The sequence below is a fragment of the Rhea pennata genome, chromosome 3 (assembly GCF_028389875.1).
Source record: "Rhea pennata isolate bPtePen1 chromosome 3, bPtePen1.pri, whole genome shotgun sequence".
Classification (NCBI taxonomy): domain Eukaryota; kingdom Metazoa; phylum Chordata; class Aves; order Rheiformes; family Rheidae; genus Rhea; species Rhea pennata.
In genome coordinates this window covers 37,533,544-37,555,842 of record NC_084665.1, presented here as the reverse complement: position 1 = coordinate 37,555,842, position 22,299 = coordinate 37,533,544, and the positions used below count along the sequence as shown (strand labels likewise).

The 22,299-nt window shown below is 36.3% G+C and overlaps 1 protein-coding gene across 5 annotated transcripts in view; it reads left to right on the top strand.

Annotated features, from left to right (window-relative positions):
- BIRC6 (baculoviral IAP repeat containing 6) overlaps positions 1 to 22,299 on the top strand; it is a 192,248-nt gene that overhangs the window by 54,276 nt on the left and 115,673 nt on the right. For 2 of the 5 annotated variants that reach the window (XM_062572051.1, XM_062572048.1), the window contains exons 17-34: positions 94 to 224; positions 2,373 to 2,534; positions 2,656 to 2,787; positions 3,089 to 3,186; positions 4,305 to 4,452; positions 8,885 to 9,018; positions 10,074 to 10,220; positions 10,732 to 10,919; positions 11,591 to 11,908; positions 12,313 to 12,412; positions 12,994 to 13,208; positions 13,395 to 13,603; positions 13,916 to 14,262; positions 15,176 to 15,395; positions 16,337 to 16,470; positions 19,009 to 19,146; positions 20,282 to 20,409; positions 21,022 to 21,153. In XM_062572051.1, the coding sequence (XP_062428035.1) occupies positions 94 to 224; positions 2,373 to 2,534; positions 2,656 to 2,787; positions 3,089 to 3,186; positions 4,305 to 4,452; positions 8,885 to 9,018; positions 10,074 to 10,220; positions 10,732 to 10,919; positions 11,591 to 11,908; positions 12,313 to 12,412; positions 12,994 to 13,208; positions 13,395 to 13,603; positions 13,916 to 14,262; positions 15,176 to 15,395; positions 16,337 to 16,470; positions 19,009 to 19,146; positions 20,282 to 20,409; positions 21,022 to 21,153 (3,081 nt within the window). The remainder of the gene's footprint in view (positions 1 to 93; positions 225 to 2,372; positions 2,535 to 2,655; positions 2,788 to 3,088; positions 3,187 to 4,304; positions 4,453 to 8,884; positions 9,019 to 10,073; positions 10,221 to 10,731; positions 10,920 to 11,590; positions 11,909 to 12,312; positions 12,413 to 12,993; positions 13,209 to 13,394; positions 13,604 to 13,915; positions 14,263 to 15,175; positions 15,396 to 16,336; positions 16,471 to 19,008; positions 19,147 to 20,281; positions 20,410 to 21,021; positions 21,154 to 22,299) is intronic. The other 3 variants (XM_062572049.1, XM_062572052.1, XM_062572053.1) reach the window with 3 other exon arrangements.

Sequence of the window (22,299 nt, the reverse complement as noted above, 5' to 3'; positions counted from 1 at the left end):
GAATTGTATGCATTTCTGTCTTAACAAGGTGTACAAGTGATTAAATCAAAAATGCCATGATTCCTGAAATCTTTTTTTTTCCCTAAACATCAGGAAAAGCCATCCAGTAAAATTGAAGCCAGTAATTCTACAAGGAAATCAGATAGTCTTAGAGGCTGTGACTTACTTCAAGAAGTCTCTGTAACAATTCGAAGATTTAAAAAAACTTCTATTTCAAAGGAAAGGTTAGTAGGTATTATTTAATTCTTTTTCATAAAATAGCTCACAGCAAACCACTGTCTCAAATTGTCATTTCATAAGTTTAGTTTATATGGAAAAATCTGCTAAGTCATTAGTTCTAGGGCAGTGTGCTATGCAAGTTGTGATAGAATAACAGATAAATTATCATTGATTCAGGAAACCGTATGCAGAGTGATGTATTTACCTGACTTGAAAAAGTAATGTAAGTAATGCCAATTTTCTTTGTAAAATAGATAAATGATTTGGACAGCCCCTTTTAATTTTTTTTAAAGGAAATACTTTTTATTTCCATATGTTGGCTTGTTTCTTACAACATAAGGAGAATAATGCTTAGAATCAAATCCAATTAGCAAATTCTTATTCATAGAGCTGGTTAAAGTCACCATGAATTGGTACAGCAGGCCTAAATAAGAATAGTGTTCTGTCAGTATTACCAACTGCCACACCACAGTGGTGTCACTGGTTGTGATAGGTTTAAGAGGGTCAGAGGGGCAGCAAGGGCAGGAAATAAAAATAATGGTGGCAGACTTCAGTTACTCTGTATAGTTTAGGCAAGTGTCTCATTAGGGCATAACACAGACCATATTTTTGGACACAGCTGTTGACTGTTTCATGGGGAAGATGCTTAACGAACATGCAAGAGGAGAGGCAACCCTTGACTTGGTCCTGAATGGCATGGAGGATCTGGTTCAAAATCTTAATGATCATTTGGTAACAACAGCTACAATGTACTTGGAAGTGTACTTGGAGGAACACCCTTGGAGGAGCAGTGAAGGTCAAAATATCCTCCACAGTGATGCTCATTGTACAAAAGGGGAACAACATACATTGAGGAAGTCTGAAAAGGAACTGTAAGGTGCACCTAAAAAAATGAAGTCCTTACAGACCTAAGACTGCTGAAGAGCAATAAGGCCAATAAAAACTGCTTATTTTGAAAGGGTTATTAAGAACGCCTTCTTTCTTCCTTTAATCCTAACCAAAATGATAAATTTATCTGCAGCACAAAGATATTCTTCTAAATGTTGAGGTCCCATGGCAAAGAAAACAAAAGAGATCAAGAACTCTGGCAATATATATGTAAAAAATCAATTAAGCAAGCCAAAAAAGTGTTTGAAGAAGGAGGAATGAAACAAATCAAAACTAATATTTTTTTGATAAATATCAGAAGCAGGAAGCTCATTATTTGATCTGTAGCGCCAATTGATGAGCCAAATAAGGAAAAAACATTCTGAAAGCTAAATGAATTATTGCGTCAGTGTTCACCATAAAAGAAATAATAGAAATTCCCAAGCTTAGATCCCTCTGTGGCACTTTTAAAGATCTGTCTAAAATTGAAGTAATTGTAGGAGAAGGTAGGAAACAAACTGGCAAGATGAACAGTAGTATTGCTTAGGACCAGTTTATATTAACTGAAGAGTTACAAGAGCCATCCAAGATGAAATGTCCAAGTGACTACCGTTAGTGCAACCTCTTGCTTTGGAAATGCCTTGGAATCAGAGGACAGGAGTGTGGTAAAACAGAAGGGTCCTTAAAAATGATTCCAGGTACCTGCAGACTTGTATGCCTGTTGACAATACTAGTTTTCCTATATAAAATTATGATAAAGCGTAAAATTAATGGACGACTGGAAAATACAGGAACAACTGACATGTCTTCCATAAAGAAAAATCCTGTGTATTACAACCACTAGATCTAATCTAGATCTAACTGATTTCCAAAAGATTTTTGACAAAATTCCTCTCCAAAGAGATTTCTTAGGAAATTGGAGAGCCATGAAATGAGAGGTCCTGCATGAAATAGCAACAAACCCCTTAATGTTTTGGAAAGCAGATCTTTGCAAACGGTTGCCAGTGTTGTAGATGCTGAATGTTTATATAAGTTTAGAAATTACTAGACAATTTAACAACAAACAAAAATAAAAAAAGGAGTGTTAAGTGTGCAGCAACGAGGGCCAAAAATAGTTGAAGGCTGAGACTGTGTAGAGAAGCTGTTCTATATGTTTGTACTAGTTTTACTCTTGTTTTGGCATCTTTTGTTGGCTGTTTTCGAGACAGAGAGCTAGAGGGACACTTTAGTGGGAGAATGGCTGTAGTGGATAATTTTATTTTTGAATTTTTTCCCCTCCTCCCTAGAGTTCAACGGTGTGCCATGTTACAGTTTTCAGAGTTCCATGAGAAGCTGCTCACTACTCTTTGCAAAAAGACAGATGATGGTCTGACTACAGAACATGCTCAGAGCCTTGTATTAGACACGCTTTGTTGGCTGGCAGGAGTGTATTCAAATGGACCTGGCAGGTAAAAAAAAGAAGTTTTATTAAATGAATATAGCTATTTCTCAGTATCAGCTCTGTTTTAAAAATCAGTCAATCAAAAAAGGTTTATATGATTCTCTAAAGCATGCAACTTGTTTTTACAGCTCAAAGGAAGGCAATGACAGCTTGCTTTCTAAAACACGTAAATGTGTCTCTGATATTATTCGCGTTTGCTTCTTTGAAGCTGGGCGGAGCATAGCTCACAAATGCGCACGTTTTCTTGCACTATGCATCAGGTCAGTGCTAAATTTTCTTTTAATTTGTTTATGCATGTGCTTTGTGTAAAGATGTATTTGCAGATTTTGCATGCTGTCAGAATTTTGTGTTTTTGTTTTTTTTTTTGTTTTTGTTTTTTGTTTTGTTTTTGTTTTTTGTTTTTTGTTCTTCATTAACACAAAAAATATAAAGCAACTGGACTCAGAACTTCCATTGAGGAAAAAGCATGTTATGGTATCATTACAAAGAACTTTATCTTCTGGTGGAAATTCATTGTTACTTACTTTAACATTTAAGCTGTCTGTCTGTGTTTCTTTGTAGCAATGGCAGGTGTGACCCAAGTCAGCAAGGATTTGGATCTGTTCTTCTAAAAGCTTTACTTGACAATATGCCTCTGTTACCTGCTGCTGCAACGGGTGGTATGTATACAGTCTTTGTTGTCATATAAATATGACAACATTTCTTATTAAGCATGTTTTGCTGGACCTTTTTATGGAATAGTAATTACGTAACTGTTCAAATACTGCTTCTTGGAGTAATATGGTCTAAATGGCATTAAATTTCGAGGTATGTGTTTGTAGATGGTAGAATTTTAAGAAAATTAGCTTACTTCACACAGAATACTAAAGTAGTCAAATTTTTGGGAACATTCCTGCAGTTTTGCAAGAATTTTCAGAGATATTTAGGAACCTTGATTTGTTGCCCTCGGTGAGAGTCAGGGCTGTTTTATTTCTGAAAATCAGGTAATTTATTCCAGAGAGTCTGGCTAAGCATTTGGATGTCCAACTCTAGCTATCCACATGTGTTACTTCTGCACCAAAAGGGAATTTTAAACTAGATTAGACACTCATGTTTTGAGTACCGAGTTGATTCCTATAGTGTGAGGTTGTTGAATTGCATCTAGCTTGGGATCACCAGGTGATCTTGCAGGAAAATTACTTTGCAGACCAGAAGGCGTATTGAGCTACTACTCCTCAGGGCCAGTTTGGTTAAAAACATTTAACACGTTGATACTCGGAGGTGAGGGTGAAGAATGTGCTGTGGAAGACAGTGTCTGCTGCAAAAATAGGGAATAAGGAGAGAGCTTCAGCTAAAAAACATAGGACAAGAGGGAAGAATTGAATCTACAGTGAGGCTTGACTCTGAAGGAATTGGAACACCTAAGCTAGCATCTTAGTGACTCAAGACCTTTTAGATTGTTGTATTTAGTAGAAGCATTGGGCACAATGAAAATGTAATGAAGTAGATGTGTAAATTTTTTTGCTAGGAACCTTGTTTTCTTCAATTATGAAAATAATTAGCTGATCTGAGAGTCTGAAGTACTTGTTGGATCTAATCACTACAGATTGATTCAAAAATAAAGCCTCTTTCACAAAAACAGGCAGGGTGGGGGGAGTTTTCTGGTAACTAGTAAGATTCCGTAATTCAGTAACCAGTTAGCTAATTTATCACTTTCCATGATTCTGTTGTAGTTTGCTTTCTGAGTGGAATTTTCATACTGTGTTTTATCTGAAATTAAATTCTTTTTTTGACACAGGATCTGTATATTGGTATTTTGTATTGCTGAATTATGTAAAGGATGAAGATTTGGCAGGATGTAGTACAGCTTGTGCATCCTTGCTAACTGCTGTGTCCCGACAGCTACAGGATCGTCTAACACCTATGGAAGCGTTACTGCAAACAAGGTACTGAGAAAAGTAGTTGTAGTTCCCTTCATGATGGGAAGTACTTAACTTGCTTATAATACTTTAAATGGAATTAGGCACTCTAAAACTTGTTTGTGTTTTATTTGGATATGCTCTATGTAGTAATTCTCATTCTGCCCAATGCCACCTTCTATTTTCTGTCCTGTTTGGTTTTTCGTTTGTTTTTTAAGATGTGTCTTGCAATATTTGTTTGAGCAAGGATTAATTTGGTACAGCTCTGGAAAAACAGTTTTGACTGGTGTAAAGGTAAAGGAGAATTAAATTATCTTGCAATGCACAGTGCACTTTAAATTAGCAAACATGTATGCAGTGTTTGAAGTGTGTGCAATACCTAACTTACTATTTAAGATTTTTGGTTTAAAGATTAACAAAAAATTTCCTGTTTTGAGTATGGAGAAGGAATGAAGTATACTGAAATAAACATTTTTAGTAGTCTGTCTGCAAGCAGACTATACATTTAAACTCTTGCTACCAAATGCCAAATTCCAAGTGTAGAGACAAGACCTGAAGTAATTTGCTGGGAATGCAAGTGCTTACTATAAATTATATAGCAATATAATTTCAGACTATGCTGTTGCATGTCTTATATTGAACTGATTGGTCATGTTAGCTTCGATTTTGCATAATTCCTAAAGGAAATTTTGGGTAGTTCAGTTTTGTAGCACTTTTCAAAGCCACATTATAATGATGGGAGCGTGCTGCTTCAGATGATTCTTTCCAGTTGTGATTTATGGTCATGTGTTTTCCTCTGAGTAGGGCAAGATCAAGGTACAAGTGGTCTAGTAGAGGTTAATTCAGAATCTTCAGACTAAATTTTAAATTTAGTCAGCTGAGAGTTTTCTGGCTTTTTGTTTTGTTTTTGTTTTCTTGTTGCAGGGATATAGTCACATAATATTTGATAAAAATAGTTGCTGTGTGTTATGCTTAGCTCCTGACTGTGTTCCCTGTCACAATCCTCATCTCACTTGTGTTTTTGTTTTACTGTCCCTAATTCTTCCAGCTGATTGAAAAACTTATATCAGCAACAGAAATGGTGAATGGAGACTGGAAAACTTTTTCAAATACATAAAGTAAATGGGGAAAAATGAATGTTTATGCTTCTATGTTGAATTAAAAAAAATCATGCACAGAGGAAGAAAATGGTGAAAATTCAGGCTGAAATATGATACTGACACCTCTGTGTGTAGGAACTGATCCATTCCTTCATGTAGATTGTTTCTAATTACCTCTCTAAACAACATACCTGAAATACAAGTTTTTTTCCTTTCCAGTTGCATACTATAGTGTGATTGTTCATATCACTTAGTGGCAAACACAGGTGTCTGAATCTCAAGGGAGGTTTTCTAAAATGAGCCCCCGTTCTTGGCATCCTTCTTGACATAGCTTTTCTGAATGTTTCTGGTTGATGTTTTACTCATTTTGTTCTGGTAGATGAATTTCCAAATGCTTCATCTTTTAGCTCAGTATCCCTGAGGTTGTGATAAACACAGAATACTAGCAGATGCCCCTGTATAATTCCATATTTGATTGCTGCAGTTCTTTCTCTTGCAAGGGCAAGGCCTATTTCTTGATCTAGCCTACTAATTTAGACAAAATTCACTGGCCTTTCCTCTATGTGACTATCGATCAAGAGAATGCCATCAATTCCCAAAGTTTTTTGTTTTTATTTAAGAGATAAGTATTAACATATCCTTTAAAAGGAGAAATTAGTAAGTAGTCATTAGTTGTTTTTTTTCTCCTCCTTCCCTCTCACAGAGTTGTGTTTTATCACATCTCTATTCCAGAATGTGTACCGATTATTTTCTTATTTATCATTGTTCCCAGGTACAAAAGCCTAACATTTGTTAATCAAATAAAAGCAGATGCCTGCTTAAAGGATCTGTAGGTTTATGTTGCCTTAAGGCAAAGTAGTTCTCATTTTACTGGCATATGCCACAATAAAGTGGCAGATACTTGCAAGGATAAGCCAACATGGGTATGTTATAAAACTTCTAGTGTAGAAAACGGAACAAACGGAACAGAAGAAAAGGATTTTCAACAGTGTGCTAGGCTGTTCTCTCACAACAAAGCAGGTTTGTTTCTTGACCAAATATGATAGATACTTCTCTAGTCTATTCCTGAAAGCACCCAGTAAGGTAGTGCTATAATTGTAGTTATTCTAGTTATTGTGAGCTATTACATGTCTCCGTTATTCATACCATTAACATTGCAGATCTCTCTTCTTCCCCAAATCTAATCTGAAATCTTTCCTGTTGCAACTAAAGTGTATTAATGCTTGTCCTGTTCACATCGGCCCAGGAACAGACCCTTTTTCTTTTAAGTGATGTTTATTTTAGAAAATGTTGGTTGTCTAGAGGGTGTTTGCATTTTGGTTGCATTTTCTAGCTCTGTAGTCATTTTTATAGCATTTCCTTGAGCTGTTTTCTTTGGCCCTTGTCTTTTTTTTTTTTATTGTGGATCACAAAGCTGTAAACACTGTTCCAGCTGAGATCTATGCTGAGTGAAGCAGGAGAGGCATTTCACATAATTTGCATCCATCGCTGCATACATGCCAACAGGGTGATTGCAGTGGGGGTGGGAGGTTATGTGACATTTTTGATTCATGCTTTGTTTTCTGTTGATTCAACTTTTGTATCCTTTTCTGAAGAGTGCTGCTAAAGCAGTTTAAAATTGTGAACCTGATTGTTCCCGATGAAAAATCAGTACAAAGCACTATGCTTATTGAATTAAATGTATTTTAGACAGCATACATTTAAGTTGCTGCAATATATTTGAATTCTACAAAGTTCTTGTAACCACTTTTTATTTTGTTATGCTGCAAGCTTAATAAATCAAACTCATTAGTTAAATCATGCAAGTAATCTGTATTAAGCTTGAGCTTAGTATATTGAGTTCATAATTCTGAGATCTGCTCTGCAAACAACTACTTTATAGGCGCTCTAGACCATATTTTCATAAGCATACTTTACTTATGAAAAGTTTGTGCAACAAACACTCTTACCAGATGTACAGGGTGCACTGCTGTTTTGTAGTACATACCTGTAAAGAGGACACTAGATTGACATAATGTATTTTGTTCTTAAGTAGTATAAATTTGACACCTTAAATCTGCTATCTTGTTGTTGTAACTTCCTATAAATAATTTGACTTGCTCCAGTGTATTTTTAGGAAGTAGATCTGAAGTGGACTGATCTATAATTCTCAGTTTTCTTTCCTCACTTTTTGAAGTTTGGTAGTAATTATTGCCATTTCCTGTAACTTAATTTTCTGAATAGCTCTAGTTTTGGTCTTTGGTGACAAAGATAGAAGAGCATTGAGCACAGCCAGTCTGGAAACAGTTTAACATTCAAAGGAGTCTAGAACCTATTCTTTCCCTGTGTTGCTGATGCCATAGTATTCATGTAATCATTTATCCTTTTGTGACTGCTTGATCAAAAAGGACGTTTAAGCTCCAGCCTCCTCAGCATTCTCTATTGTTAGCTTTCCTTGCTTGCTAAAGAACAGAGGAACTTTTCTGAGGCAGAGTGAGAAAGGGGAGAAACTTTCTGTTACTGCGGGTATGTTTATGAACATACTTTGTTATGCTCTCTTGTCAGAGGACAAATTACTGAGTGTTTCTCATTTTTGTCCTTACACAGATGCACTCTTCCTTTCCTCTTCTGCTTAGTTATTTGACCTAATTCCCATTTTTCCTTCTCTTGTCTGTGGCTGGTAAGAGACATTGATTCAGAAACAAAACAGCATCTATTGTTGTTAATTGGTGTTTTTTTTTTCTTGACTTATAAAACACTAATTGATTCTGGACCACCTAGTTACCTGAGTGATTGTCTGTTTTCCCATGCAGTACTGCCAGAGTGGGAGTAATGAGATTCTCTTCTGCAGAGATTTAAAATCAGTACTGGCAAGTGTTGATTGATATCCTTAGCATCATTTTCCTTATTCTTTCTAGTTCAGATGAACGGGGGAAAAAAATAAGCTGAAGTGGAATTTCTTTTGCTGTTTTGGGGAAACAGTACTGAATTTTTATTGATTTTTAGGTGAGTGTAGGGTTTAATACAGGCGTGCACATTGCTGTGGCTAATTGTCTAAGTTTTGTAGCACTAGTGTTCATGACTAAGTATGGTTATATAGATATAAGTATAAAATATAAGTAAATATAATGTTTCCAGGACAGTATTAAGTGTTCAAGATTATTTAGTACAAATTGCATATTCTGTGTCTGAAAAGGTCACCTAATAAGTGGTGCTAGTGAAATGTAGGTAAGTGGTAATTTCCCAGATACATCACTTGAATGAAAGGAGTGATTTGAAATATAGTAAGTTCTGGATGAAATACTTTCCCTTTTTCTGTAAATAATTTTATATGAATTCCTATTGCTTGAACAGTGCTATTTGTCTTATTTTGCTTGCAGATATGGATTATATAGTTCACCTTTTGATCCAGTTCTCTTTGATTTGGAAATAAGTGGCTCTTCATGTAAAAATGTATACAACAGCAGCATTGGAGTACAGTCAGATGAAATTGATTTATCTGATGTTCTGTCAGGTATGTATGTTTAACCTACTGGAGAAGAATTGGTAAGTCTCTCTGTTGTACTGTTTGCCTTTTGTTAAGATATAGTTTCATCCTTTCCCTCTGCTTTATAGCTGTACATAATGAAGTTCAAGAAGATGACAATTCCCTTGCTTCATGAGATCCATTACATTTCCTGTGGCCCTTAGGGCAAGCAAAAAAAGCCTTTTCCTGGAATTTATACTTTTCTTATGCTGTGAAAGATTGAGGAAGAAAATTAAACAGAAAGGCTGCTATCATTCAGTGGGCCAAAGTCATCTGTCACTTCTATTGAGCAGCTTCCCTGAGATATCTGTTATTACTCATGTAGAGTAGCAACCATCTCATAGGCAGAAAAACCTAAATGGATTTTTCTGAACTTGGGTAGATTCCATGTGGCATGCTCCTGCTTAGATACTATAGATATTTGTGCCTGTCCACAGGTCAGTTCATAAGTGAGTCCTTAGGCTGTGGAATGTCCTAGGAATGAGACAGTTTTTATTGTTAAGAAATTCTTCCTTTCGTAGCAAGCATGTTCATCAATCACAGTGGTTCATTTACTTTTTTTTATATGCTTTTGTCCATCACCTTGCCTTCCCTCCTCTCCCCACATCTGACCTGATTTCATGGTTAGCATAATGAGTAACAATGTAGTTTTGATACTAAATTATTACATATCTTTGTTAACCTGTGTTTTAACTTTTCCAGGAATATCAATATATTTTTTTAAGTTAGCTTTCTGATAGCACATTTCGTAATGAAATGTAAGAATAGAGCATCTCTATATAACATATTTCTGGAATTAAGACAGTTACATTTTGTGTTATGCTTCTACTATCATTTGATAGTTTGGATTTAGAAGCTTTATTCAAAATTGGCAGCATCATCCATTTAAAACTACACTACCATTTAAATTGTAGATGTGATAGGGTATTTCTTCTACAACATGAAGTAAGAAAATATTTAGTTTACCCTTTCAACTCTTCGTAACTAAAATGTTGCTGTCAAGAAAACATTCAGTGATAGACAGGTATTTGTTTCTCTTACAGGAAATGGGAAAATAAGTAGCTGTGCAGCTGCTGAAGGTAGCTTTACCTCCCTTACTGGACTTCTGGAAGTTGAACCTCTGCACTTTACTTGTGTTTCAACAAGTGATGGAACTAGAATAGAAAGGGACGATGCAAGTACGTTTACTGGTATATACAACTTTTTCTTATTTCTTCTTAGTGTAAGTCCACAATACACTGTTTTGAATTGGACGTGATAAGCACTGTTTTACATGGAGATTGTCAATAGTTTTGTACATGTTGAAATTTTTAAAGTAACAACTAAATGTCTAGTTAAACTTTGGAGCATAACAAAAATGAATTTCAAATTTAAATATATGAATTTATTCCTATCTCCTATGTAATCCTGTTGTGAGTATAATACCTAGGCTTGCATGTTTAACTTACAACCTTACATGACAAAAGCATTCTAGGGCAGTAGATGGCTCTTCTGTAATGGAAACGTTGCATGAATGTTGAGCGTGTATACTCTGTGAACTGACACTATGCTATAGAGAGAGAGCTCAATAAAATGAGATCTTTCTCTTGAATTTTACACTGCTCTTAACAGTTACTAAAGAATTAAATGAAAGGTGTTTTTTCATTTGTTTTCTACATACATAGCTTTTTTTTTTTCTTTCTGTTTTGTGTTTCATGCCAGTGAGTACTTTTGGGGTTACCCCCGCAGTTGGTGGCCTCTCATCTGGAACGGTTGGGGAAGCTTCGACAGCACTGAGTTCAGCAGCCCAGGTAGCTTTGCAGTCTCTCTCTCATGCAATGGCCTCAGCCGAGCAACAGCTCCAGGTGCTGCAAGAGAAACAGCAGCAGCTTCTGAAGCTTCAGCAACAGGTTGGAGGCTATTTGGCTATTTTTTCATGCTGTCTCTAAACTTCAGAAGCTGAGAAAGTAGTTGCACAGAGCCAGTCACCTTTCTTTTATTCTTTCCCTCTCCTGTTACATTTTGATAATATATATGAGAAAGGAATAACTCTGGACTGAGAATCACTCCAATTAAGCAAAATGCTGAAACTGTTTCCAGTGCCATTTTGATCTTTAAAAATTACTTTTTTGTGTATTTAGAGGATGGATGGGGTGTTTGATAGCTATCTACTTGAACTGAGACTTAGTTTTGATAACAGTCTGCAAAAATGAGAAATCCCACTGAAATAAAAAGGGTAGCTGGTGATACAGGGAAATACCCAGTGATAAAGCCATTGTCAGTATGCAGCTTGACTGTGTAGGCTCTGAAGTCCGAAGTCTTGCTGTGTTGTACAGTCAGTTTTTAAAATTATTTTTGATTATTCTAATTAATTACTCACGTTCAACAGCAAGTGAGCTCAAATTGAACACAATTTCATTTTTCAGTTCATGATAGATATTCGACATACTCATCCATGTTCAGGGTAGCTGGCATTTATTAAATCTAGTTTATAATGAATGCTGAACTTTGTAGTTCAGCATTACTGTATTCACAGCGGTATTGTTCTCTGCTACATTCACTGCTTTCGTTTTCCCCACAGAAAGCTAAGCTGGAAGCAAAACTACATCAGACAACAGCGGCAGCTGCAGCAGCAGCAGCATCAGCAGTTGGTCCTGTTCACAACTCTGTGCCTTCTAATCCAGTTGCAGCCCCAGGGTTCTTCATTCATCCTTCGGATGTCATTCCGCCCACTCCAAAAACAACTCCTCTGTTCATGACTCCACCTTTGACTCCACCTAATGAGGCAGTTTCTGCAGTTATCAATGCAGAGCTTGCTCAGCTTTTCCCTGGTTCAGTCATTGATCCCCCAACTGTTAATCTTGCTGCACATAACAAAAATGCAAGCAAGTCCAGAACGGTAATTACTGTTTTTATAGAAATGAGATACTGTAAGCCTTATCAGGATCTAATTTGTACTTGTGTACTAGTAAATATCTGTTTATTTAGGTGAGGTGTGAAAGTTATCACTTTTTTTAGACCATATGAAAAGATTTTATGAAAGTAAGCTAAGGTTATTAAAATAGCTCCAACATAAGAAAGTTTGAAGTAGCTTTACTGTGTAACTATAAAACCTTTCAACCTGGCAGGAAATATTTTTTGATGGCTCACGTTCAAATCAAAATATAGTGCAGGTGTTGTCAGAAATTGTAACTCTTTAAATCACAAAAGGTAGTTTTTTTAACCATCTTTTGTAAAGTACAGCTTATTATAAATACATAGATTTTGATGACTTAATGTTTCTGATGTTTTTCACCTCCTCAGAATCCACTTGGATCTGGTCTTGCTCTTGCAATATCTCATGCTTCACATTTTCTTCAACCTCCACCTCATCAGTCAATTATTATAGAGCGAATGCACTCAGGTAAAACCAGATTTCCTAATAACAATTTTGTTAAAGATTTTCTAGTGAAGAAGTTGAACATTTTCCAGAGTCTTAAATCAGCTGCTTAGCTGTAGTCTCTCTTGACTTTATAAAGAAAGGTTGTTTCTGAGTTTACATTTCTATTGTATCAGAAGGTTTAAGCTCCAGAATTCAGTGAGGTTTATCAAAGTGAAAATTCTAGGGGAGGAATTGGTACGTTGGGTCACCAGACAGAGCACCAGCTCATAAGTAATGCATACAGGACATAAGAAATTAAGTTGAATATGCAATTTTCTTTTCAAAGAGTTTGGGCTGTAGTCTGCTGTGGAGCAGAGGACCAGTGCTGTGCTTCTCAGATACTTGGCTGCTTTATATTGTTTGATAATAGTAGGCCTGTTACTCAGAACAATTTCTGTGAGCTTGAAAGTTGTAATGAGATTCTCTGAAATTGTGCAGCTGGGCAGAACCTCAAATATAGACCTTTTGGCTAATACAGAAACAATAGATTTGTTTGAGGAATTCTATCTCTTGGTTGGTTACCTTCTGCTGATATTCTAGGTAATCCTACATTTTTTCCATAGGAGCAAGAAGATTTGTGACCTTAGATTTTGGAAGACCTATATTGCTGACAGATGTATTGATTCCTACTTGTGGTGATTTGGCTTCTTTGTCAATTGACATCTGGACTTTAGGAGAAGAAGTGGATGGAAGACGACTGGTAGTGGCTACTGACATTAGCACACATTCGCTTATCTTGCATGATTTGTTGCCGCCTCCGGTTTGCAGGTTCATGAAGGTAAAAATGAGAAGGACAACATATTCTCTCTTCTAAACTCTTGATCTTATTTAGTATGTAAACTTCCTGTTAAGTGCTCTTCAGATCAAATTTTATTTGGCTATAATTTTTTATGAATTCTTGACTTGGTTTTTGTCTTGCCTGTTGATACGATCTTGTTACAATAAAGGCTCTATTCTCTTTCAGATTACTGTTATAGGTCGATACGGTAGTACAAATGCCAGAGCAAAGATCCCATTAGGATTTTACTATGGTCATACTTACATCTTACCCTTTGAAAATGAGCTGAAACTAATGCACGATCCCCTCAGAGGAGAAGGTGAAGCTGCAAATCAGCCAGAAATTGACCAACATTTGGCAATGATGGTTGCATTGCAAGAAGACATACAATGCAGGTTAGAAGAAAATGGATGTATTTACTAATTATTTTAACTTAAAACACTAGAATATCATGACATTACAGACATTTACTTTTTTTTATTATTATTATTATTCCCATGGTGGTCTTCAGATAAAGCTGCCTGCGTGTTAGAGCTGTTACAGTGAGTGTTTTTATAGCAATAACAAACTACACAGTACTATTTCAATGTCTGTCTTTAACAATGCATGCAAAAGGGACCAGAATTCTTATTCTGGCAGTGTGAGAATCGAATGTTTTGCTGTTTGCTGATACCTGTTGAACTGCGTACTGGACTATTTCCCTCTAGGTACAATTTGGCTTGTCATCGGTTGGAAATCCTTCTGCAAAGCATTGACCTTCCACCACTCAATAGTGCTAACAATGCCCAGTACTTCTTACGAAAGCCAGACAAGGCAGTAGAAGAAGATAGCAGGGTATTTTCTGCTTACCAAGACTGCATTCAGCTACAACTTCAACTCAATTTGGCCCACCACGCTGTTCAGAGGCTGAAAGTAGCTTTAGGTGCAAGCAGGAAAACACTGAAAGAGCAATCTGACCCAAAAGAGTTGATTCAGATGTCATCCACAGAACAGTTACGCACCATCATTAGATACCTGCTGGATACTTTGCTTAGTTTGCTTCATTCTTCTAATGGTTAGTATTTTTTTTTTTTTTTGAGTTTCATTATTTTTGTCAATTTTGTGGAAACATTCTCTTTCTTGATTTGTACTTTTCCACTATAAGGCCTTTAAACTGTATTTAGATATGTGTTGCTATGATTTTAATTTCAGGTAACATGCGGTGTGCAGTTGCACCAAATGGACCAAGCTGACCTAACAACTTTTTGCGGCTAAAAAGGATAAGAGAGAGAGGAGTTGTCCTTCTCACTTCCTCTGCTCTTCCCTTTCTGCTAGTCCTGACTGCGCATTCCTGTGTTCAAATACTGTTCGTTGAAGTAGCAGATGGCTACTCAGGCAGAATACCCATGCTGTTTTCATGGATTGAATGAGCTCCTGGAAGATCTGTGAACACTGTGGCCGGTGCAGCACTGGGGACAGATTAGGCAGTTAGAAGTAGAAAGGGGAGACAGGGATGAGTTATGTGGAAAACAGTCGTAAAACCACATCTCTTCTCAGCCCATGATTTTTAATATCCAGTAAGGACTTTTACATCCTAAACTTCTCATCGAAGGCGTTCTTGAAGAATCAAAGTCATAAGGTCTGAGTAAGAGTTAGGAGTAATATTGCCATTGTAATATGCCAATTTGTTCTTAAGCATAATAGCTTGGTGTTACGGCTTTTTAGTTTCTGTGGGGACATTTGATTCATGGATGTGAAATTGATTTTATTTAGACGTCTGGCCTAGTCTTTTCGGGTTATCTGCAAAATACCATCTGTCCATCTTCTTACCCGTTTCCCTTCTTCCCACCCTCACAGTGTCAATTAGTTTGATTGTTATAGTTAAAAGGTTCCCAAAAGCTTTTTCCTCCTATACCTTCAAGCCATCATGGCTGAAGTAGCTTCGTACATTCTCATTAAACATAGCTTGTATTTCCTTTTCTTAAAAGGGCATTCTGTTCCTGTAGTTCTGCAAAGTACTTTTCATGCTCAAGCTTGTGAAGAATTATTTAAACACTTATGTATAAGTGGAACTCCAAAGATACGATTGCATACTGGCCTTCTGCTTGTTCAGCTGTGTGGAGGAGAAAGATGGTGGGGCCAGTTTCTTTCAAATGTACTGCAGGAATTATACAATTCGGAACAACTTCTCATATTCCCACAAGACAGGTAAGGTGCAAGTTTATAATATTACCTGTGCATCACTTTTAAATAATTCCGTGGTTCACAACATCTGGATTGATGAAGACCAAAAATGACAATGATACTCATTTGTCTGTTACAGTGGTTTAAGAACCAACTCCAAAATAACAATGCAAATGTTAAATGTGTGGTTACGGTTGTTTCATCGTTTGGTGCTATGACTGCGATAAGTTACAATTTCTCCTTACTTGGAAGGAATTGGACAGAGATTTCTGGAGAATACTGCTGCTGTTTGCATACCTAGCAGGACTGCTCTCCAGTAATGGAAATTGCCTTCTCCTTTATGAGGATAAATGCACCCTCATCACAGAGGGTGACTCTTTTAGTGCCTTTGGAAGTAGGAATGAGACTGAAAAGCACACTATTAGTATTTAAAACAAAAGCCTTCTCTTAGATAAGACAACTGTAGAGCTGAGAATTAAATGTTAGATGTGATCATTTCAGATTGATTGAGGTCTTTAAAAGAAAATGCTAAATACGTTTAGAATATCGGTCTGTAGCATTCTACCTGCTTTGGGTTGTAGTATTTGTTCTTGTACTTTCTATAAATGGATTAACTTAAGAGTTTAAGAATATTGGATTTAATTTTGTACTCCTGTTATTCAGCCTATAGTTTGTAATAAGAAATAAAACAAATAAGGTCTTGTTTCAGAAGATGTGCAAAGTGGAACAGAGCAAGTAACTATTGGCCTTGAGGATAAAAGATGCTGAGCAACCTGAAGTACTGCATTATCCTTATGACAATAGAATTTGAAATCCAGTTAACTTGCTGGCCTACAGTACTACTTTCTTTAGCAGTATGCATCTCAGAGGAGAGCCTAGGGGAATATTATTCTGTAAGGGGCATTTCAGAATATCACTGAATCTGGAAAAAATAAAATTCTTAAATGTTTAAATTTTATTTTTAGGGTCTTCATGTTGCTTTCTTGCATTGGCCAAAGATCACTTAGCAACAGTGGTGTTTTGGAAAGTTTACTTAATCTCCTGGATAACCTGCTGTCACCCCTGCAACCTCATTTACCTTTGCACAGAAGAACTGAAGGTAGCTCTCTAATTTGGAAGCTATGCTTTCCTATTCGTTATAGCTAGAAAATTATGAGACTAGCTCACAATTTTTGGTGTATTAAAACAAGAACATGCTTTTGTTCATTATATTTTAAAAACACAATTGTCTTTCAAAACATGTTGAATTTCCTTGTTCTTTAGGTGCTAAAAATGAGTTATTTGTTTTTCTTCTGTTTACACTTGAGTAAAATCTGTTTATTTACTTCTGATTCAGCTAGGACTCTTAAATTTTAGTGAAATAGCGGGAGGGAAATCAAAGTGTGCAGACAGCTTTACTGAATTACTTTGGAATTTAGTATCTCTTCTTTTTGTTCATGAGATCTGTTCTAAGTTACCAGCATTTGAAGTGAAATGCAGCTCCTGGAGAGAAGTTCATTAGGCGTATTCTTATACTATTTGCAAACTGCTAGCAGTGTTTTTTGGTATAGATTTTTTTATATATATATAATAACAGGCTTGGCAGTCTTTTTAGAATATTTTCTTAACTGCCGTTAGTTTGAAGGAAATGTTTAATTTCAAAAACATCAAACTCTAGGCTACTTCATAATATATGTGCATGTAGCAGCTCATTGTAGAAGATATGTCCTTTAAAATTCTTAGAGTTGTGAAGCTGGTAAATGCCAATTGACACTTGTCCTTACTTTTTACCCTGTCTTCCTGATGCAAACAAGATTGCAACAGATGTAAGAAGCTGTCCTATTGCCCCCCCTTGGTCTGCCATATACTGTCTCTCTTGGCCATATCCTGCTATAGTCTCTAACTAGGTTGAGGCAAATCCAAGCTTACATCTCCTCTACTTCTGTTTGCACTCTCCCCACAGCTGCCAATTCCTTTCATAGCTCTTGCCTTACTAGTTGTCCTCACGGAGGACTTTAGGAAGCAGAAGTAACTGATACTTCAGAGCTTTATTTGCTGGTCTTCCAGCTTCCTTCCTCCTGGACAGTACAGGTGAGTACTAGGGCCTTATGTGTGATGGAAGCATCAGGTATGGTAGAAGAAATTTCTATTAGAGAGCTATCGAGCATAACTCAGGGTCAAAGGGGTGAAAAATTACTGAAACAAAAAGTCAAAAATCAAAGGACAATCAGAAAAAGAGGTGAGTGATGTAGGTAGAGAGAATTTATAAAATTGGAGGCAGAGGGGAAGAGAAGAATAAGTAAACACCTTTGGGAGGAGAGAGAGAGAGAGTTGAAAATTCTGGATAAACATAAGAATTTTGAGACAGAAGGAAAAGAAATGCAGTTGTTTAAATAGAAATATAGAAGCATATATGATTTATTCTGCAGCAGACTCCTTTCTTTTTATTCCGCAAACCACTGTGGTCATCACTAAAGAAATCCATTTTTCCTCTTGCCATTTAGTCTGCAGTTCCTGTTCAGGTCATGTTATTGGGAGGCCTCCTATTCCTCTGCCTACTTGAGATGGACTGTTTTCTTACCAGTGTTATGGATACTAGAGTAAAAACTCAGGGCGTACGTCTTGTTGCTTAGGCTGCCAAGAACTAGATATGACTTCGGACAAGTGGTTTCTGTGCCTTTGCTTTCTTGTTTGATCTAGAAATGATGATAGTTTGAGTTGACTAAAGCTTTTTTGAGATCAGTGCATGGAAAATGTGATATAATTAGATGTGTCTGAGCAGTATGCACAGATATGAAAATATATATATAACCTGTAACATTAACAAGTTTATTCTGTTGATACTATGTAAAAGCATGCAGTTTGTGTAGTGACAGTGATCAAATAGTCAATTGTAGGTTTCTGGTAATTATTTAATGAACTCACTTTAGAACTATTCATTTAGATTTACTCATACACACAAAGATTTATGTTGCCTGATGTATAACATATGTTTTTTTTCCTATCTGTCTGTACAGAAATACATGCCTTTAATATGTGAGACTGAAATAAGCAATAGCTAGTTATTATTGCCACCAGCATGTTCCATCTAGTCTGAACTCAGTCTTGACTTTCCCGTATTTGATTAAGATGGCTGCCTGAAAATAAACCAAAAAGGAATAAAAATGAACTAGTAGTTGGATATAACTGTCTTATGACTTATGGGATTTTATGTGACTGTCTCATTAAAGCCTTGGTTGATGGAGGAGTTTCACACTGTGGAATTTGAATTATCTAATTTATATACTTTAATGCTGGCACCTGTCATTCTCCATTTGCAAGAGAGTTTAATCTTATAATTTAAAATTTCTTTTCTTGATTACCACGTAATTTCTAGCTTTAGCAGTAGGAGGGAGGCTTTTGACTTCTCTCTCCATCTTACTGGAACTGACACTTTCCCTTTTGCACTTCAATTCTACTGCAAATTTCTGTTTTCTTCCCTCATGAATGAGTGTTCAAATTCTTATTTCTGTTTTTTTTTTTTTTTTTTTTTTTTGGTAAGCATCTTTGTGGGCCAATTAAATGTGCTTCATATAATGCCTTTTCATGATTTCTTTAAAAAGTATCTTGTTATGGCTTCAAAACCTTATTAAGGCACTCAAGTTTATTTCTTTTTAAGGAGTATTAGACATTCCTATGATCAGCTGGGTTGTAATGCTGGTATCCAGACTGCTGGATTACGTAGCTACTGTTGAAGATGAAGCAGCCACAGCCAAGAAACCTTTGAATGGAAAGGAAAGGGAACGATTTCTGACAGGTATGTGCTGCTTGTTTTTAATTGCGTATCAAAACTTTGTTTTTATGGGTATAGGTTTTAGACCTGTTCAAATATATTTAAAATACAGTATTTTCAATTCATTTAAAAATGAGATTTTAGAAACAGATGTTTGGATCATTTTATTTGCACTCTTACATCTGCTTCTTCACCTTCCTTTTACCCAAGAAACATGATATAGATAGATCTGTGTACGTGTGTGCATACATATACATATATATTTATGTGTGTATATGTATACACACACGTACACAGATCTGTTGCCTTTTTGTGCCCCCTAAGTGGCAGATAAAAAAAAATTTTGATTATATTTTCTAAAATATAATATCCTGTTACTGGGACTTGAGAGAATACTATGTGGGCCTCTCTTTAGCCTGGGGAAGAGAAGACTGAGGGGGGATCTTATCAATGTCTATAAGTACCTGAAGGGAAGGTGTCAAGGGGACGAGGACAAACTATTTTCAGTTGTCCCATCTGACAGGACAAGAGGCAATGGGCAGAAATTGAAGCACAGGAAGTTCCGCCTGACCGTGAGTCGGAATTTCTTCCCTGTGAAGGTGATGGAGCCCTGGCACAGGTTGCCCTGGGAGAGGTTGTGGAGTCTCCTTCTCTGGAGATCTTCAAGGCCCGCCTGAATGCAACCCTGTCTAACATGCTCTAGGTGACCGTGCTGAGCAGGGAGGTTGGACTAGATGATCTCCAGAGGTCCCTTCCAACCTTTCTGATTCTATGATTCTATGATTTTGTGAGAATGAACAATGGTATGATTTGACACGTGTTTTGGTATTTGCCATGGTATTTGCATCCAGTATATAAGAATATGCATTATTTTTTTTGTTAATATTTAAGTGGATTAGCTATGGTTTTCTTTGAATAGCTTGCCTAAAAAATGAAAAATGGAACGTTTTCATGTTATGGAGGCTGTTCGAGTATTTTTATTTAGGGCAGTCTTGCTTTACTGCCTTATATATTTTTAAAAGAATAAAAACAAGGTAATGCCACTACCTTTTAAAATTCCTAGGAGTATTATCATCAGTAGTGATAGCTGCATGACACTGACAGAATTACTTCTATTAGTAGATTGTTATCAACTTTTTTTCTTCTCTGTTTCCATTAGGAAACCAGTGGAGTTTTATTAATAACAGCCTTCACACCCAGAGTCTGAGCAGATCTACCAAAGGCAACAGTAGCCTAGACAGACTGTATTCCAGAAAGATCAGAAAACAGCTTGTTCATCATAAACAGGTGACTTCCAGTATGATACTGGCTGTTTTCACAGAAGATACTTTATAGTACATCTCATTTCTTGAAAAAACAGCTTTGGCCTTGGGACTTATTCAACCTTGCTTTTGCATAGGTCTAGTTCTGTAGCTAAAGGCTGCCTGTCTTCTTTGACATTTGTCTCAAACTGTGGGGCATAGGATCTGCCAGAAGAATAAATCCTGGAGTGTACTGTTGCTCTCTGTGGCCCACATATGATGATAAATATAATTTACTTTCTAGATAAATCTGGGTACGTCTGAGTGCAAGCTCCTACAGGGATGACCAGTTGAGGTTTACAGTTGGTAATTCTTAAGTTACTATACTTTCATTTCTAAATATTACCATGCAGGTTTTATGACCCAGGTCATATTATGTCTTGAGCTTATTTAAAAATACTGTTTTTTTCTTAAACATCGTCTATTCTGGGTCTACCAGTGGCCCCTGAAGGTATCTCAGTTAAAGTTGTGTATAAGCTATATTAGAAAAGCTCAAGTTACAGTTTGAACTAAAGATCACTATCCGATGTAAACACTGATCCTTTTAACATCTTATTGCTTAAATTTTCATTTTTTTCCTATTAACATTTTCTTTTAGCAACTTAACTTATTAAAAGCAAAGCAGAAGGCTTTGGTGGAACAGATGGAAAAAGAGAAAATACAAAGCAACAAAGGATCATCATACAAACTTTTAGTAGAACAGGCAAAACTAAAGCAGGCTACTTCAAAGGTATGATGCTCTGAAACTGTAACTGACTTCTTGCCCTTTGTGTGAAAAGACCTGTTCCTGCAAAGTCATTTTTGTCCTAGGTTGATCTTATTTAAAAAAAGGTGTTTCATCCTGGCTGTTATCAAGAATATTTTGTTTGCTGAATACAGCCACAATCTGGAAATGTCTTGCACTGGGAAAAATAGTTTATCTTCTACCGAGAGTTTTTAGGCGATCCTAGCCAAAATCACTAGCAATTCTGTAGTTTTGGGAATGCCAGTCATACATTTAAACTTGTAACAATAACATACATATACACATACATATACGTAATGTAGCATATACAAATAAAAACTGTAAAACAATATTTTAGATAGCTAACGTAGAGTCTTCTGGGTACTGACCTGGTTGAGAAGCCAGAAATTAATTATCACAGCAGACTATCTCCCCAAATCAATAAACACAATACTTTTGATAAAATTTTCTGAGCTTTCTTAGAAGCTGCTTAGCTTTCTAAAAAAGACGTTATCACATAAATTGTAGCATCTTGTGGTAAGCCTCAAATACTGGGAGTGGATATGCTGGTAAAGGCATGATTTTGGTTATGAAAAGTGTTGAAATTTTGGGATCTCTGGAGATGGCAACTTGCACTTTTCAGGAAACACAAAAAAGTGCAACTCCTTTTAACTCCAAGATTTGAATATCTCTTTAAATATTTACTATGTGATTCCAGAAGTACTGCTATCTGTTAGGATGACAGAAAATAGGATTGCAGAAGCAAATTATAGAATATTGGACCTTCAAGGCATTCTAAACAGAAATCTTATAACAACTTTTGATAATTTTACTGCCCTTTCCCCCCGCAAAGGGTTAAACACCAGCATATTTTTGTAAGCCCTGTGTTTTCACTAACTCTGCTTGTCATGAGCTGTTCTTTCCTGCACTATCTTCTGCTCTATTCCAACGGATTTTATCAGTGCCCCCCTTTGAAACATCCTTTAATGACTCACTGGCTGAAATATGCTGTCAAGTTAAGTTATGTAGGTTTCACTTTACAACAGCCCTGTTGCATTCAAAAAAGCATGTTAAGCTAAAGAGTCTTCCACTTGAAATATCTTAACAGCTAGCTATGGTTTTATTGTACACTTGATAAATTGCATTTCATGC